The sequence below is a fragment of the Chanos chanos genome, chromosome 5 (genome assembly GCF_902362185.1).
Source record: "Chanos chanos chromosome 5, fChaCha1.1, whole genome shotgun sequence".
In the NCBI taxonomy this organism is placed as follows: domain Eukaryota; kingdom Metazoa; phylum Chordata; class Actinopteri; order Gonorynchiformes; family Chanidae; genus Chanos; species Chanos chanos.
Genome location: NC_044499.1, coordinates 23873118 through 23891325, shown reverse-complemented (window position 1 = coordinate 23891325; position 18208 = coordinate 23873118). Strand labels below are relative to the sequence as shown.

The 18208-nt window shown below is 40.9% G+C and overlaps 2 protein-coding genes across 3 annotated transcripts; one reads left to right on the top strand and one right to left on the bottom strand.

Moving 5' to 3' along the window:
* Positions 1-3680: 3680 nt before the first annotated feature.
* Positions 3681-5848, top strand: mul3 (mitochondrial E3 ubiquitin protein ligase 3). 2 transcript variants are annotated; one of them, XM_030775632.1, is made up of 5 exons: positions 3681-3751; positions 4181-4304; positions 4426-4513; positions 4602-4722; positions 5041-5848. In XM_030775632.1, the coding sequence occupies exons 2-5, from the start codon at positions 4188-4190 to the stop codon at positions 5531-5533; spliced, it is 819 nt and encodes a 272-aa protein (XP_030631492.1). In that variant the 5' UTR covers positions 3681-3751; positions 4181-4187; the 3' UTR covers positions 5534-5848. The 2 variants fall into 2 exon arrangements, with proteins under 2 accessions (XP_030631492.1, XP_030631491.1); XM_030775631.1 differs by having other exon boundaries at positions 3730-3784.
* Positions 5849-6607: 759 nt separating this feature from the next.
* On the bottom strand, positions 6608-13515 carry eif2b5 (eukaryotic translation initiation factor 2B, subunit 5 epsilon). Its single transcript, XM_030774277.1, has 16 exons — positions 13350-13515; positions 12585-12709; positions 12293-12478; positions 11636-11813; positions 10824-10904; positions 10611-10688; positions 10011-10323; positions 9741-9886; positions 8923-9067; positions 8612-8713; positions 8344-8451; positions 8005-8095; positions 7737-7860; positions 7485-7610; positions 7238-7348; positions 6608-6847 (listed from the first exon to the last, which is right to left on the bottom strand). Exons 1-16 carry the CDS (start codon positions 13506-13508, stop codon positions 6788-6790), a joined length of 2133 nt encoding a protein of 710 aa, XP_030630137.1. The 5' UTR covers positions 13509-13515; the 3' UTR covers positions 6608-6787.
* Positions 13516-18208: the final 4693 nt, after the last annotated feature.

Below are 18208 nucleotides of genomic sequence, written 5' to 3'. Positions count from 1 at the left end.
CACACAACACTTGTTAGGATCGAACCAGCTTAAAGATAACAGATGTGACCCAAGACTGATACCAAACTTAATGTTTCTCCAGAACATCTGAGAAAAAGCATTTTTATAGATTTACACTAGCTAAATATCTAAATGTAAATGTACTTTAACTGCTGGTAAGAAAGTTCATTATTTGTCAAAAGAGGTTAGAGAAACAAGCTGCCTGTGGGTGTGTTAGTAACCGTGTGGATGTTTCTGTGTGTGTGTGTGTGTGTTAGCTGTGGAGCTCAGACGATGAGAGAGGAAGAATATAATCATCTCTCTCTGAGTGTGGTCCCCAATTGTTCAGTAAAGGACAGCCTGAAGCTCTACTTTAGTGTCAGTATCTCTCTCTCTTTTACACAGTCCATATCGCTCTTATACATAACCACTCACTCTTCTGTTCACACTTAGAATAACCCTTCAGTTCAGTTTAACTGCTGCATATTTATCAGTGAACCACACTGACTCGTAGTGTGAGGAATAACCTCAGGTCAATGTGTGTGTGTGTGTGTGTGTGTGTGTGTCTGTGTGTGTGATGCAGGAGTCAGAGGAGGTGGAGTGCAGGTGTCAGAACTGTGAAGGTAACTCTGCCAGTTTGAGCTGGGCCTTCCACACACTACCCAGGTGAGTCACAACACAATCGGCTTGTGACAGAAACTAAAATAAGAAAACTGTCTCCCTCCGAACTGGTTTGACTCAAAAAGGGGAATGTACGACATTTCGGAACATCAGAGAAGTATAAACGTATAAATCAGTCACAGACAGAACATTAAAAACATGGCAAGCAGAAATTTTAATGTCTTAATTCACATGAATGTGTCTTTGCTCTGGACTAATGATAGCTTTTAGTCATAGATGAAAAGAGCTCTACTCTAACCAAAGAATAAGAGCTACATACACAGGTATGAAACACTGATTAGATGTGGGCTGAGTCAAAGAGAAGGTGCTGTAATGTATTTAATCCGTAAAGGTGCTGCGTCTCTCCTGGTTCATGTGTTTAGAGTGTTAGTGGTTCACCTGAAGAGGTTTAAGATGACTCCACTGTTCACTCTGAAGAAACTGCAGGATCGGGTCATCATCCCCACAGAGCTGCAGCTCACAGCAACTGAACAGAGGTGACACACACACACACACACAGTGAAAATGTGTGTCATCAGATCTGATATATTGTTAATAACCAGTCCACACAGTCATGAAGTCATTTTTCTGTCTTGTGTGACACTCAACCTGATTAGTGTATTTTTGTAGCTGTGCTGATGGGAGTCCTGCAGTTAGGACGGTGTCAGAGGAACACACTCCACCCTCCACTGGCAACACTCAGCACACTCCAGAGCACCCAACAGGTGTATATACCCACAACCAGAGTCAAATTCACCTTTTAACACCTTCTGTTTTTCTGGCCTTACTCTTGTCATGTGAGCCCTACAGTAACCTGACAGTGCTGGGCCATGTAGACTGGACCCGATCAGTTTTACAGGCTTTATGACTACATAACATGCATTATCCAGCTGTGTTAAATGACCTGTGGCTGCTTAATTTATTCCCTTTAATAAGAGACAAGACTTTGTCACTATGATGAAATAACCACTATATGTTATACCCAAAAATAACAGACACACACATTACAGGTAAAAGGCCAGATACGGATTATTACAGACAGTGTGTTAGCAGCGCATTCATGTGATCAGAGTAGGTAGTTGAGAGACCCAAAAAGATACAGACAGTATGTGCTGAAGTCAGAGCAGCAGAACTCATCTGTCCTGTTTTGTGACTTTCTTCTTAATCTAGCTCTCAACACAGCAGAGGAGTCAAAGAGAGAGAGAAATGAACTGGTGAGGGACTAGAAGAGAATGAGAGTGAGAGAAAGAAAGAAAGAAAGAAAGAAAGAAAGAAAGAAAGAAAGAAAGAAAGAAAAATTTGTAGGGATAAGAGAGTATGAGGAAAAGTGGTAAAAGGAATAATAATGGGAAACAGTTTATTATTTGTAATCTTGTGTGTGTGTGTGTGTTTTACATATACTGTATGTTAAATCTGTGTATAATGTGTCTTTAACAGGGTGAGATGAGGGCAAGTTATCGTCTGGTCAGTGTACTGAGTCACATTGGCCGCAGTGCCAACGCTGGTGAGATTATAGACATGCACGTCACTGTAATAAACAAACCCCCACTTATCACAACCAAGACAAAATGAACAAACCACAAAACACAATAACTACATTAAAAAAACACCTTCACACACACACACACTGTTCATCAAGAAACAATTGTGACTTCATGTAACTCTTTGACACCCCTCAGGACACTACATCAGCGACTGCTCCAGCCAGAAAGACTCACGCTGGCTGACGCTGAATGACTCGCGTGTCACCATGGCGACAGAGGAAAAGATCCTCAGAAAGAGAGAGAAGACAGCATACGTCTTATTTTACCAACAAAAGGTATGACATGCAGAAACACCAATGATGATTTAAGATGAGAAAATCAGACGAGGTTATGACAGTTTTTAGACCCTGGTGTTTGATGTGCATATTGAATCCTAAGCGTGTCCCTCTCTTCCGTTTGCAGTGATTTCTCTGAGAAATCCATCCAGTGCTGTCTCAGGCCCCTGTGACGCTCCTGCGCTCATATTTCTGCCTCTTCACATTCCCCCAGTCTGACTGCCTAGTGCCAACCTGAAGAGACTGACTCCTCCTCTGTTGTGTTAATACATTTTCAGTCTATTCTAGTTCGTGCTTTAGAGGGTAATGGTATTTCAAAACCTAATACATGAATTCAGCTTTAAATCTCACCTTCTCTGACTTCACCCAGTCACAGGGAGATGAGATGGGAGGTGTCCCAGGGTCTTACATAGAGCAGAAGGAGCAAAAAGCCAGTGTCCTCACAATCAGACAAAAGGGAAAATCCTAAAGCGTGGACTGAAAAAACGTAATAATAATAATACAGAATTTCAGTACAGGAAACGGATTGGTTGAAGTAAATCAGCTGATTAATTGATAACTGTTGTTTGTGGCCTTTGTTCTTTTTCCCATAAAACTGAAATGAAGTGTTATCTACATGACTCTAGATTCGGTTATTCATTTGGTTATTTTTCAGGATTAGGGTTGTTTTATAGGCTGTTAGACAAATTGGGTAGTTAGCTGTGTTGACTGTTAGACAGTCCATCTTAAGTTATGTTAGACTCATACATTTTCTCCCAAGATTACCCACTATACTGATCTAACAGTTCATCTGCTATTCAGTTTGACCAAACCAAAAATAAATAAATAAATAAATAAATAAAATAAACCATCACATTCACAACACATGATATTCATTCGCCAGAACTTGTTATGAAGTAAAGTGCGATATGAAAATATCGCGACTATCATGTACCGAGATATTTTTCTTAATAGCGCTTCTTCCCATCGTCTAAACATATTTTTTCAATAACCTGAGAGCCAACTTCAAAAATCTACTGATGACTCTGGTATTTTTAAGTGCCATGCTAAATGGTCCGTGCTAAATGGTCCATGCCACGAACATGTTCATTTCAGAAAGCTTAACCTTCTTTTTCTCATTGCATAAAGTTCCACACATACCGTGGAACTGTCTGCCATGGTTCACTCCCCCTCAACGTGAGAATGATGCAAAAGACTGCCCTGCCCACAAGACGGGGAAACACGAACCGGCATGTGACGGTTTTACTTTCGGTATCGGTCAGACTGAGGAGCTTGGACAAGAGAACTACACGGGTGACGTTGTCGAGTTTTGTTTAATTTCATATGGTAAAATTTAAGTACACTCATTACCACAGTTTGGACAAGAGCACTAGTCTCGTCTTCGAGTTGCGCTAGCCATTCATGCTAACATAAGCATTAAGTGTTTAAAGTTTGTTTACCTAGCTCTTAGTAGACTTAATACAGTCATCTGTGAATTGTATAGCAGCCCTCTCATTAACTTAAGCGCACTTCATGCCTTTAAGATTCTTTGAAATGTAACGTAACACCAGAAATGCCAACTTAGATAGTTGTGCAATGCAGGTAAAACAAGAGGTTTTTTCGCAATGCTACCGCGAACTCGCTGTTTGCCAAGGCTTCCGGAAACAGTTTGGTAAAGCATGTAATATTTCTTGCTGTAAATTGTTTAACGTGTATGTTTCATGTTTCCATTGATTTTCCTAGTTTAACAATGAGCGACCCTTCGCTTAATTCTGTGACATTCATTTTTGCTGGGTCCAGTTTCGCGTTCTCTGCCTTGTTCTATCACTTGTATCGCGAGAAGCGAGAAGAGATATGCAAGTTGAAGGTAGGTTCACGGAGAATGAATGTGCCCTTGTTCTCCAGTTTTTCTGATACCTTGGTAAATTTCGTTTACAGAAACAGAGACTGTAACTCACAGTTTAATCTTCCTCTCTTTTTAATGAAAGGAGATACCACATTTTCAGCCAGATCATAACTTATTGAGAATTTTGAAAGCCTCTAACCACAAGCGACTGCGTTACGTTGCGGTGGAAGGTAAGAATGGATAGAGTGCTTTGATCATATTTCTTATGTAATAACACCAGTGTCCAGCACAACACTGTCTTTCTTAATCTTTGTTAAGGTTTAGTGGAGGCTGATGACAGGCCTTTGACAAGTCAATATGTGCCACGCTGCTATGGCGTTGTCCAGAAGATCACAACACTAGAACGCTGGAAAATATGGAGCGCCGCCACAAATTCATGGTTTGTACGCAAGTCAGCCTCTTGGTTTAAGTGCTACTCTACTGCACCAGTTGTTTGCAAATTTAAACTTCAAACATTTGTTTAGTTACATTAATACTTAATAATTAAACATTTTCATTTGAATGAGGACTACACAACAAATTGTAGAAGAGGTGTCTCTGTACCGTTACATCACCATCACCTCATTCTGCAGGATATAGAGGAGAAAATTGTGAGATGCTCAGCTCAAAAGTTTGTAGAAATGGTATGACCCTGACATAAGTAACCACAAATGCTAGAACCCTGTAAAAATGGGACTTGGTCCTTCTCTTTTCCCAGGATTCCAAGATCAAAGGATACCAAGGAGACCAAACATACTGTGCCCTTCAGGCTGGTTCAGCCAGGCTCTTACATGAGCGGCGTGTCAGTGAAGGTGCAGTCCCCTCTGGAGGCATCAGGTGACTACCTGGAGGAGGTCCACCGCTCCACGTCATATGTCCAAGACGGTATGGTCGACATCCTGGTGCAGGGCTTGAGCGGAGAGAAACAGGTGGCACTGGAAGTGAGAGAGGAGATGCTGCGGACCGGAACCACTCTCACAGGCTTTGGCGAGCTTGTCCTGGAACATGACGGCGTCATGCGGCTTCAGGCGCCTGAAGATGGCCGCGAGTACATCCTGATCCCCGGTGACTACAAGAGTTTGGTACGGAGACATGAGAGCTCAGCCACCCTGTGGAAAGTCATGACAGCGGCATGCGCGATAACGGGTTCTGCCCTGCTGGGTGGGCTCATCCACAGCATGTTCAGTCCAAAGGACAACAAGAGGAATTAACACGTCCACAGTCCCAACACGGCCATGAAGATTCCTCTCCTTGACCTTCTCATTTATGTTTGCACAGGCCCTCATGAAACATGAATTAGGATGAGCCGTTTCATAGAGCTGGTTTCACCCCTGCACGTCCATTTCTTTTTTCAGTAGTATCATAACATGAAGAAGGAAAGGTGGAGGGTGGGGTCCGTCCAGCCAGTCCATGCACTTTGGAGACAAAGTCATCTCATGTCACACAGTGTTCATCACGGTTACCTCTGACTATTCCACTTCTGAGACTTGGGCCAACATATGTTTAGTCTGATTTCTATATATAACATTTTCTTTCATTCCAAGGGAGAATTATGTACTCTAATGTGATGCTGTCTTTAAGTATCATTAATCATATTAGGTTTCTAGGGTGCAGTAATCAGGGATTATGTGGTATATTACACTTCCATGTACAGCCACACCTCAAATTGTTCTACTTCTGATTTTTGATGGCAATAAAATTATACTGATGATTCTACACAGAAATTTTGTTCTGTCGCTATTTAAAAGGGAGACTTGTAGAAATATAGAAATCTGCACCCTATATAGGAATATGAAAATTCATTGAAGTGTATGTGAACTGCTTCAGATACATTCGAGAACGCAGAATGTGGAGCACTGCAGACATGGGAGCATCAGTCTGACTGAATCACAGGTTTCTGATTCAGCTAGCAGGAACACATCTTCTAATGATGCCATTCTGTTATGCAAGTACCACAGCAATGACACACTACATAATATATTTTTATGTTCTTCATATCAGTGGTTTTGAACTGGTTTCCTTGTTTACCAGTGATTCAGACTGGACAGATCCATTATTGTTACACACCGACCATCATTCAAGAGCTTATTCTTGTGCCAAATGATGTTTTAACCTGGTTTCCAGTGATCAGTATTACAGAACTGACTCTAGTGCATAACCCAGGCATATTTTCTGTCTACAAGCCAAACCAAGTTATATTATCTGTGTAGTCAATGAATGTCAAATAAATGGTACATGAGCTGGACATCAGGAGACAGGAAAAAAACATTTTATGAACATGAAATTCCATACATTTTCCACACCATTTCTCTTTACGAGGCCCATTCCACTGAGAGCCACCTTAGTATTCTGCCCAGCGTCTGTCTGGACTTGGTTTTAGCAATGAAGGCACACACACAAAGCCCATGAAAGTCCAGAGAACGTTCCAGCTGTAGAATGGTGCCTTGTGACAAAGATGGCTGACTTCAGTCTTCCCCCTCTGACGATTCCTCAGCTTCTTCCAGCCACTGGATAAACTTCAGGAGCTTCAGACGAAGAGACAGAAACACAGTAAGCCTCGGGAACACATGCATTAACAGAAACACACATTATAATAAATATATACTCTGACTTCTGTAACAATTCAGAAGGGTTTTGCTACAAATGTAAGGACTGAAGTATGATTTAATTGCCTTTGTTTGTCCTTACGTCAAACAAGATCTTGACAAATGCAGGCCTAGTCTAAAAAAGGAAGACTGAAGCTAAGAACTGCAACACATCTGTTTGGACTGAATGCCTTTTTCCTAATATCTCAGTTATACCTACTATAACTGGTCAAACAGCTGATCCCCGTTTTGATACAAAGAATATGGTTTTATGGAGGACCGTTTGTGAGCCAGGGTACATCTTTGCTTATTCCATGCAGTCTGACTCACCCCTTGGTTCTTGCGTAAGCGTTTGCTGTTATCTGTGGTTGCTCCGACAGAGAACCAGCGCATGATGGCATCTTCTTCCAAGATCTCCAGCTGGTACATGTTCATCATGACCTGCAGTGACAATGGAGGTGACTCTAAACAGAATGCAACATCTGATTACAGAAAACATGGGACAGCATGCCTATGGTTTAGCAAGGGTTGAGATGAAAGTGAAAGATATTGACATGAAAGGCAGAGGTCTCCTCACTTTCACTAATGCTCCCCAATGGGCTTCATGGTCCAAGAAGAATTCCTCCAAAGAGGCCAGACAGTCCATATGGTCCTGAGGTCTCTTCACATAGTTCTTAAAGACTGGTGCCCACTTCTTCAACAACTAAGGAGAAGACAATGAAAAAGCAGGTCACTTAAATATCTGTGCAGTGGACAGGTGGATGGATGGATGCATGCGTAGATGGATGGACAGACAGACAGAAGGATGAATTGATGGATGGATACTCACGGGTAGGAGAAGAGATGTATACTGAGCTGTAGTGATCTGAGCTCCTTGCTGTTGGAAGGGAAAGTCAAGCACCACCTTGGTCAAAATCTGCATGACTTCCTTCAGAGAGATGTTGTAGGCATATCTAATGGGGGAGACACATTGTGTGAGCACAACTGATCCTGATGTGTGGGATTCATCTGAACCTGGTAGAAGATAATGGACATCATAGAGATGGGAAAGGAGAGTAGATTTCTCAAAAGGATAACATGATGAAACGCTTACTTACTTCAGTGAGTTTATCTCGAGAACCAGATTGTCAAAACTGATGTTTTCATCCAAACCTCTCTGCAAAGTACCATGGACTTCATTTTGAAAGACTGAGGAATGAGAGGATAGAACAGTGTGAGATGAACCACAGTAAGAAAATGAGAAGAGACTTAGGACTTAGAGAAATAAAAAGTAAAGGAAGGGGGTAAAAGATGAATGGTAGGGGAAATTGTAGGGTTACTGGAAAGAGATACGAAGAGGGAGAAAGAGAAACATCAAGCGGATGGGATTTTTCCTTACTTCCCTATCCTTGTTTCACTTCTTCCACTCATGCACTCATTGAGGTTTAGACCGTTACCTTTAACGTCATCCAGTTCTGGAGAGGCCCTGCAGCTTCCTCCATCATGTGACCCCTCACTGTTCTCACTGTCGCTCTCGCTCTCCGGATCAGGGTTCAGAACCAGCCCTGAGGGAAGACAGACACCAAGAGTGACACGTGGTAACCACACACTGTCATGACAGTACCATACCACAGTGAAGTATAAAGAAACCTATTTGTGGTCCACTGAGTTGTCTCCAGAGAGTGGTGGTTGAGCGATGAGACGTTAGCCACTAAAACCACTCACCCCATATACACTGGGCTAGCTCATCCTCCTCAGTGTCATCCAGGCTGCTGCTCCTCCAGATGTAACCTCTGCCCTCTGCCCCCACCTCAGCTGGGTTAAATGCTGCCACATGTGAAACACACCTCAGAGTGTAAAGGGATACTAACATACCTCTGACTTGTGACACTGCTGGGCAGGTCACCAAAACTTCTATAAGTGCTGTCATAAACGACTGAGTGAGTTGTGGAAAGATGTGGGGTTTTAAGGTTGGGTTTACCAAATTTCAAAACTGCAACAGAGAGAGAGAGAGAGAAAGAGGGACTGAACCAGACCTCTCAGCTTGGATTTGTCTTTGTTGTGATCCACATCATTGTCATCGCTCAGGAACTCATCATCATCTTCATCCTCTTCCTCATCTGGATGGTGCATGGATATAACTGTGCCCTCTGGTAAAGTAATGTTAGGACCCACCACAACCTGGGTTTGGTCACAAGCACCATCCAGTTAAAAAACAAAGAACCACAGGGCAAAAACATCAGGTTGAAAAATGCCAAAGCACAGCACAAAACACCAGGTTAAACAACACAGGAACACAGCACTAAAAGTATCAGTTTAAACAACAAACAAACACAGCACAAAAACATCAAGATAAACAACACAGGAACACAGCACAAAGGCATCATGTCAAACAACACAGAAAAACAGCACAAAAACATTAGATTAAACAACACAGAAACACAGCACAAAAGCATCCGGTTAAAAACACAGTGAAGCAGCACAGTTCATTCCTGCAAGTTTATCCTATCTGGGTTTTCTTTTGGACTCAAAACAAATGCAAGAAAACTACATCTAATTAATACCATTTAGTTATAACGAAAGCAAATTACAGTGATCAGTTAAGCAGTCGCCAGACTCTTGATTAGTGTTGACTGTTGGTGGAGTGAGGTAAAGTGATGTTGTGTGTCTTCATAAAGCCGAACAGAAAAATACCAAAATAGTTTGAGTGAACTTCACTGCGAAGCCAGTAAAGGGACGCAAGCAGAGCTCACATCATGAGTTTAAGTCCTGAGAAAGTCTGAATAGAACATACATGCAATGAGGTTTGTGAAAAATTGCATCACCAAAGCTAAGACTGACGAGAGAGTCTTACATTGAAGGCGAGGACGCACTGCTCTTTTAGGGTCACTCCGTTTTTCACCTCCACACCGTCACAGATGACCGACTGCCGCACCTCTGCCTTACTGGCTATACGGACATTATTCCATATGTAAGCTCGATCCAGCACCACGTTGTCCCCTGGGAAACAAGTTGGAATTATTAAGGGAATATATATTTAAATCTGGGAAACTAGGCATGAAAATGACATTAACTAAAATGTTTCCGATTTTTTTCCCCAAGATGTCTAAATCAGGAGTGATACCTATGATGCAATTAGCACCGATCACGCTGTTGGAGATGATGCAGTTGGCACCGATTGCTGTGTTTTGACCAATCAGAACATTCTCCTCCATCTGGCTTCCAAGACCGAGGCTGACGTCTCGCCCACGATACACGTTGTGTCGTGAATGGGTGCAGTCTTGTCCCTCCTGGTCAACAAAGTTCGCCTCAGGGGTCACAGGATACACCCAGCGCCGGATCATGTCCGAGGAAACGGAATCATACATAAGGAGATTGGAGACGCGGGCGCCGTAGCCGTCCTTAGTCACATACATGTGAATCTGGTTGCCAAGGATCTGAGAACGAGCAGATGAATAATAACCATGTGGACGCATTGTTAATTTACTGTTTATCGTGAAGTATCAAACTGCTGTAAGAATCACAGAGTGCACAACTAAAAGCACTGCTGAAAATCAAGCAGAGACCAGTCAAGAAGAAAAGATATAGACATTTAATGGGTATCTAATTGTTTTCAGACACACATTCCATACCAAAATACATTAAACTAAGTACTATCCAAAAAGATTTCTGAAAAAAAAAAGAATAAAACCATTATACCAGAAGACAGCTCTGGGTATCATACCTCCTCATTGACCAAAATCCCACGAACAAAGTCATTCCTGGTCTGGTAGTCAAAGTTATCCGTAAACAACTCCGCCACCTGAAAACCAGAAGAATCCTTGTCAGTCTACACAGTGATGACTATGCTCGAACTCAACTTACAGCATGTGAACATGCACACACACACACACACACACACACACTCACACACTCACTCCCACACTCACTCACACACCTGTGGGGAGCAGATGCTAATGTGGCAGTCCAGAAGGTCATGGCGAATTTCAAACTCATCAGTCCCACTGTGGAAAATATTCTATATTTTACAGAGGAGAGAATAAATAGATCAGTCATGTTACATCATATAACTAGCAACATATTCCCTACAGTAATGGTAATTATTTACGAACAGAAAACTGCAAAACTTGATCAGTAGTAATGATCAAAACTATTGTTTTCATATTACTAATATTTTTTATGTTACTGTCTTCCAATAACACTTAAGGACAGTATACCTGCAGCCCACCGGATTATAGTTTTCAACTTAAATTTTAAAGAGTTTAAAGAAATTGTGCCAGAATAGTAGAAAGTGTGCTAATGACTGTTGTCAAAAGACCACATGACAGTACAGTTTACAAGCAAATTCCTGTCTTACTGATGTTTGTTTTCCACATCAAAGGTGTGATTTAGTGTGATACAGTGTGATTTAGCATTTAGGATGTCCCTGTACGTGCAGTTTCCAGGTTTACATTGAAACTGACAGTCTTCAATGTGTCCTATATCATAAGATATTTCTGATCTCTTACATATGAACAAAAACCAACAGACACACATTTTAACCTTAAAAATAAACTCCGAAACCTTCAGAGTCCTGTTTGAGTCTCACACAGCTGTGAATAACTGGACTGTGCCATCAGTAACAGAAGGTGAATAACTGGGCAGCACCATGAGTGACTAAAGGTGAACAATGTGACTGTACCATGAGTAATGGAAGGTGAATTACTGGATTGTACCATGAGTAATGGAAGGTGAACAATGTGACTGTACCATGGGAAACTGAAGTCTCTTGAGTCCCTGTGTTCTCTGGTAATGCAGGATTCTCTTGCTCTTGCTGTCCATGGCGACAATGATGTCATCCTCAGCACAGCGCGTCTTGTGACCGGGTGACGATTCTTTGAATATCATGGTCATAACAGAGACATTCTTCTCTAGTTTACGTCGCTGCCTTCAAAAACACAGCAACAGTTGGATGTTGTAGTTCTTAATGGGCTTTCTTTACTCTTTCAGAGGTGGACTAAAACATAGGAAGAACTACAAAACAGGCACCATGTCAGCTAATCTACTGCACAGCAGAAATGCATACAATCCTAGATGAGAGCTGCATTGTCACAAATCGAATATTGGTGCTTATTCCCCGAAAACATTAAGTACAATTACAATTTACAATTTTGTTATTTGGCAGACGCTTTTAGCCAAAGCCACTTACAATCAGCGTATACCTTAGTGTACTGTAATGCCACATCCTAAGTTTCTGATAAGGTCTATTACAACAGAGAATCTGTGCTTTTCTATCACTTTGTGTTAAAAAAAAATCTCCTTAGCATGAGTTAGCATCTCAGAAATCTCCTTAGCATGGGTTTTAATTAGACCATAATGTAATGTCTACAGTGAAGGGGATGCAGTGTGGAGGTTTGTATCTCTCACTTGTGCTCCTGTAGAGCCTGGGTAATGTCAATGTTGGACACCACGTCACCGTAGACCAGCAAAAAGTCAGAGCGGACCAGAGCTTTGGCATCCACATCTCTCAACACGTCGCCAAGGGAACGGTAGAGATCAGACGTGATAATGTGCACCGTGTTGGGGGATGTGGGGCGGCACCATTTGGACTTCCTTTAAAAAAAAGGAAAATGACAGCCAAGAAAACAATGCAAATGATGTTATCAAATCATTACTGAAAGATTATCTGAATAGATACTTTATAAGAGTAATAGCTTACAGCAGGTGATCCTTGATCTTATTAGACATCCAACAACAGAAGACAAATGTCTCCTGCACACCCGTGGAGGTGAGGAATTCCAAAGTGTAGTCAATCATAGCTACGTTCGCCAATGGAAGGAGAGCCTGGGGCATGGAAGAACAGGACTGGCTAAATTAGTCATTGACAAAACTGCGTCTGTCAATCTGTCAACAGTAAATATACGACATGCATCAAGATACATGTAGCTCTATTGGCAAATACACGCATCACTCTCTGATGAATATTTCCTGTATGAACACACCGAATAAGAAAACACAGTCGTGAAGAAAAATACCAGTTCTAACATCGCGCGCGTGTGTGTATGTGTGCTGGAGTTTTGGGTAATCATGTCGCACATTTTACTTCTAGACAAACATTAAAAGCACGACCAAGGAAATATATGAGCAATTGATACTGAAAGCTCCCGAGATCAGGGCTCTGCAGAAAACCACGTCCAACCCTCTGAAGCTTCACAGAGTGCCCCGTTAGCCAATGATCTAATTGTCACTTTAGCTACTGTACTTCTACTAAGTGATTTGGGCATGCAGGTGATTGTGGTTCTTAGCGGTTAGCGGGGTACACTCTTTCAAAAATTAAAAATATTTTTAAAAAAGAAAACCATTTGTTGGTAACGCTGCTTATTTCCATTAAAGCTTGACAGCTCGCTTCCAAAGTTAGAGATGACCATCTCTCGTCCATGTAGCATCCACACCACATGCACCCATGGTGGCCTCTGTAACTCACCCGTGGCTGATCTTTGGTTATTGGAAAAAACCTCCGATTAAAACTGTCGGCAATCAGAACAGCCTGAAGAGGCTGCTCCTCTTCTTCCTGTTCTGTGCCACCTTTCCGCCCGGCATTTCCAGAGCTACCACGATTCTGTTTCCCTGCTTTCGTTGCCATGTTTGTGATCCGCTTGCACTACAGTGTCTGAAAACTACGGAGGCTGTGCTGGGACTAACCTCTTCAAGGCAGCGAAAAACGCAAGCGTTGGCAATGATTTTACATAAGCATTAGAACAATGATGTGTATTGCGTGCGTTGCACATGGTACTCTAGTTTATCTAGTAAAAATCCAGTTTATGTAGTAAATATGTCGGGGTCATTTCTGCCCAAAAACAGGTTGCTGGGTTTCACTCTGTCGTCTCTCTAAATCAACATATTATTATGTGCTCATAGTAATATTATTTCTTATTGATGATTAATGTCAATGTTTGGATTCCCCTTTAAGGGAAAACAATATTTATGGTTTTTCCCTTTAAGGCAGAGATGATGCAACGCCGTCAAGGCAGGTGACATCAAGTTCCACGCGCAAGCCGTCATCTCATGAGAACTGAATACCGCAGCGCAGACGCCATGGTATTAAAAGTCGTATTGAACCGGTTAAAGGCCATACATCTTTTAGGCCAAATAATACACATCCGTTTTATTTAATGGAGTAATAGATAGAATAAAGACGGGGGGTGGGAGGGTGGACTCAATGTGCTTTTCATCATCTCAAAAATACTCAGTAGAAAAGGGTGTCACAGTTACCAACGACAGTTCACAGGCTGGACCTGTAAAAGGTTACTAAAATGCAGGTAAATCAATAAAGGTTGAGAGAGTGGATACGTTTTTTTTTTTTACAGTAATTTTGCTGTTCACTGACAAAGTGCAGTATACTGCAACCTATGTACTGAAAATATACAATGTGAAGTAAACGTGTTACAGTTCTCGTGTATACTTTCATTTACCAAAATAAAGAACCAGAAAAACTAGGATGTGTTATGTCATTTCTTATTCGTCAGATTCCTGTATAATAATTGGCATTATGAATTTGTCAGTCTGGGAGTCAGGTCTGACTCCCTCTTCAGAAGACTTTGTGTTCCACCAAGTCTAACTGTTAAACTTTGTTTACTGAGAAACTCAAACTGATGAAAGTCAACCATCTTCTTTGGCTGACAAAGCCAGAACCACCCAAGTTAGAGGACAGTTAGAGGAGCAGGGAGACCAAGCAGTTATGGATGCACTTTAGGAAATCTGTGGGTCTTCAATTGTCCTCACAGTCTTTAAAAATTCCAAAGGCAAAACGGATTGGCTTGTCAGGGTCGCCAGTTGAGAGATATCCTGAAGGTTTCATCTCCTACGAAGACAACAACAAAAAAGTAGGCTTAATGTTGCCTTATTAGTGCTTTTTGCATGTAATTTTTAGATGTGAAAAGCATCATGTGCTGAGGTTGCTGGACAGGAATGTGATCTACGAGACCTCAGCATATTCACACACATCTGACACACTGCTGAGGGTGAGAGTATGTGAGGTGTGTTAGGGGTAGAAGTTAGTCATTAATACCTGAGAATCATCACATCCCTGCGGTGGCCAGACAGCGGCTAAAAATCCATAATACACAACAAAAATAAAATCTATGTGAACTTTGGAGTTTTTAAATCAATTTTATCATTTCGCGTCTTTTCACTGAATTAACTGCCCTAGTGGAAATTCCAGTTGAAAACCAGTAGAAAATCCCAGTAGAAATCCAGTTGAAAACCAGTAGAAAATCCCAGTAGAAATCCAGTTGAAAACCAGTAGAAAACCAATAGCAATTTCAACTGGTTCCTATTGGTTTTTATAGGGAAATTGAAACACATTCAACTGGTTTCTACTGGAATGCCCAGTAGAAAAAACAATAGAAATTTCTACTGGAATGTATTGGTCTAGTTCCAGTTGAAAAACAACTGATAGAAACTGCTGGTCTCAAACGGTCTGTTTTGGTTTTAGCTGGAGACAACTGGGTTATTGAGTTCACGTGAACTCACGTGGTGTGTGAAATGTTACAGCTGGTATTTAAATGGATTAAACTAATTTCAATTGGTGGAACCTGGAATTATAGTGAATACATCACTGCATGTAATTTATGTTTTGACATAATCATGATTTGCTCCATTGTTAATTATGACACGGTATCCATGGTTATTGTTAAATATGATCTTCCTAAACATTCTCAATAAGTTTGATCACAACAGTTACCTTTTCCTCTTTTTGTTTCTCAAAATTCATGGATGAAACTAATTTCACCGGTTTATGTTTTCAGATAGAGTGATGCGTGTGGTATCATTGTCTGTAAAATTTGGGCCAATTCTGGCCTCTAGCGGTCATGCCGCGTATGACACTGAGGAACGGCATTTGCTGATTGGACCTTCAAGCAACAGTAGACATTGTAGAGTTGTAGATATTATATATATATATATATATATATATATATATATATATATATATATATATATTTATATATATATATATATTTATATATATATTTATATATGTATATGTGTGTTTGTGTGTGTGTGTTTACAAAGAAGACCAGTCAACAGCATTTTTAGCTACCAACCAAACTGTATTTAAAGTGCAGATTTGACAAAGAAACTAAAGAACAGAAAAGGCACAAGCTTTGGAGTGTCAGGTGAATGGCAGTGATGGGAAAGGTCTGCAGAGTTAGAGGAGCAGTCAGTACACTGAACTCAAAACACAGGTCACAGTCTCTCTCCTGGAACACCATCATAACCATAAACACTACTCTCAAAGTTACTGGGAGAAATGCTTTTTTGTTGTTGTTGTTGTTGTTTTTTGACGCACTGCAGTTCAGTTTACTGGAGTGTCACTCTACCAGCACATTTGCTAGCTGCTCTGGTTCCCTTTTCAGATGATCATGAGAGCATATCATCCCAAAACAAATAAACAAACAAACAAAATGAAAAGAAAACCATACAATCATGTCACTTTCATAGGATCATAGGATCTGCTCTAAACTGAATAACCCAATAAAAAGTTCAGAAGCTCTGTACAGTATCGCAACATCTCCCTCAGACATGTCCATCATCGCTTCAGCTCTGCAATGGAAGTACAAATATAGTGAACACTGCACATAAATGAACACATTTTGAATCAGTAATTTTTGAATATACTACAATGATGTGGAGTTTTGTAAAGGATTTAGGTAGTGGAAAAAGCTAGCATGGTTAGATACAGTTGGTATAAAAAAAACCCATTCTCTCCACACTCACTGCTCAAACTTTAATGCTAAACATGGGGGGAGGGGGAGACATGGGATATAACAGATTCTTGGCTTTCACCTCCCAGCCCCTTCTTCCTTCTTCCCTCGTTCAAAGCACATTCACTCTTCTAAAAGTGCCTGTGGAGTTTTTAGCCACTAGGCTGAGACACACTTCAAACTTTGAACACATCTTGGTGAAAACAAAAAAGACATCATTATCATCATGGCAACACAATGGACATTACATAGCAACCAACCAAAGTTTTCAAAAAAAAAAAGAAAAGAAAAGAACGGAAAAAGAAGAAAAGAGCATGAACTAAGCCAACGTCTTAGACGACCATAAACCTGGCACAACATTTAGGGCCAGACTTGTCAAGGTTGTAGCACACTATTACAATGTTAGCATGAGAAGATTTTAATACACCCAAGATGACTTGTCCAATCACACACTCTGTTTTTGACGTTGTCCTAACAACAAAACATTATAGCTTGTGCTGATGCATTTAATAAATCAAACCAGGCTCCTAAATGGTTCCACTATAGTGTAACGTGGTTACAGACACCATTGATTTTTAAAGTTTCTGCAGGCAGGTTATAAGTGTGTTATGGCTTATATTGTGTTGTGTTGTGTCCTCAGTGACCAGTAAACCAGTGACTTTAAAGGGTGACTTAAAAGACCCACAGTCCAGGTCTACAGACCCAGGTCATGGGAGCTCCTGGTGTGTGCTGGTTTTTGTTTTCAACCTGTCTTTCAGAGGAACTAGAATGAGCTGAAATGTGAGAATGCCCTGACTAATGTTTTCTGTACAGACGTAAATGGTCATAGAGAGTACATACATATATTAATGCAGCAGATATCATGATTACATACAGTGTAATGTAATTCCATGTAAAGATACTGTATGCTAACTGGACATCAGCGAACCTGTGTTAATAACTTATTTAACCTGAAGAGTCTGACCACACTAATAGCAGATATTCTTGAGTCTTAGGGATAGGGGAGGTCCATCATCATGCAAAGGTAGAAGGATGGTACTGAGAATAAGTAGACTAAAGGTTATGCTTTCCTGTTGGTTACTTAACAGTGATTCACCAAGCATTGGAGTTGCAATTTTGAAAGTTCTGCACCACTTAAGAAGATGATTACAAGATTCAGTTAAACCCAAAGGAAGTGGAGCCTTTGCACACAAAATCTGTTCATTTTGGAATGGAAAAAGATGGTGGTTTTTTTCAGTTTTTAAAGGTGCATTACATATTCACAGACAACATGAAAGAGTTTTTATGTTATTGAATTTGAGGTAGCCAAACCCCCCCCCCCCCCCAACACGTTTTGAATTTAATGGTATTCACAGTTTCATACAGCATTAACTATACAAGACAGTCATGCTGTCATCTCGTTAATTCTTCAGAGTGCGTGTGCAAAGGCTATTTGTCCAATTCCAATCCACACTCTTAAGATGAATTACAAAAAAGTGTTGTCTAATTGGTACAAGACATTAAATACAGTAAAACAAAGACACTGTTATTGAGTATGTTAAAATAATGGATTCAGTGGTACATGAGGGCACTAGCTACT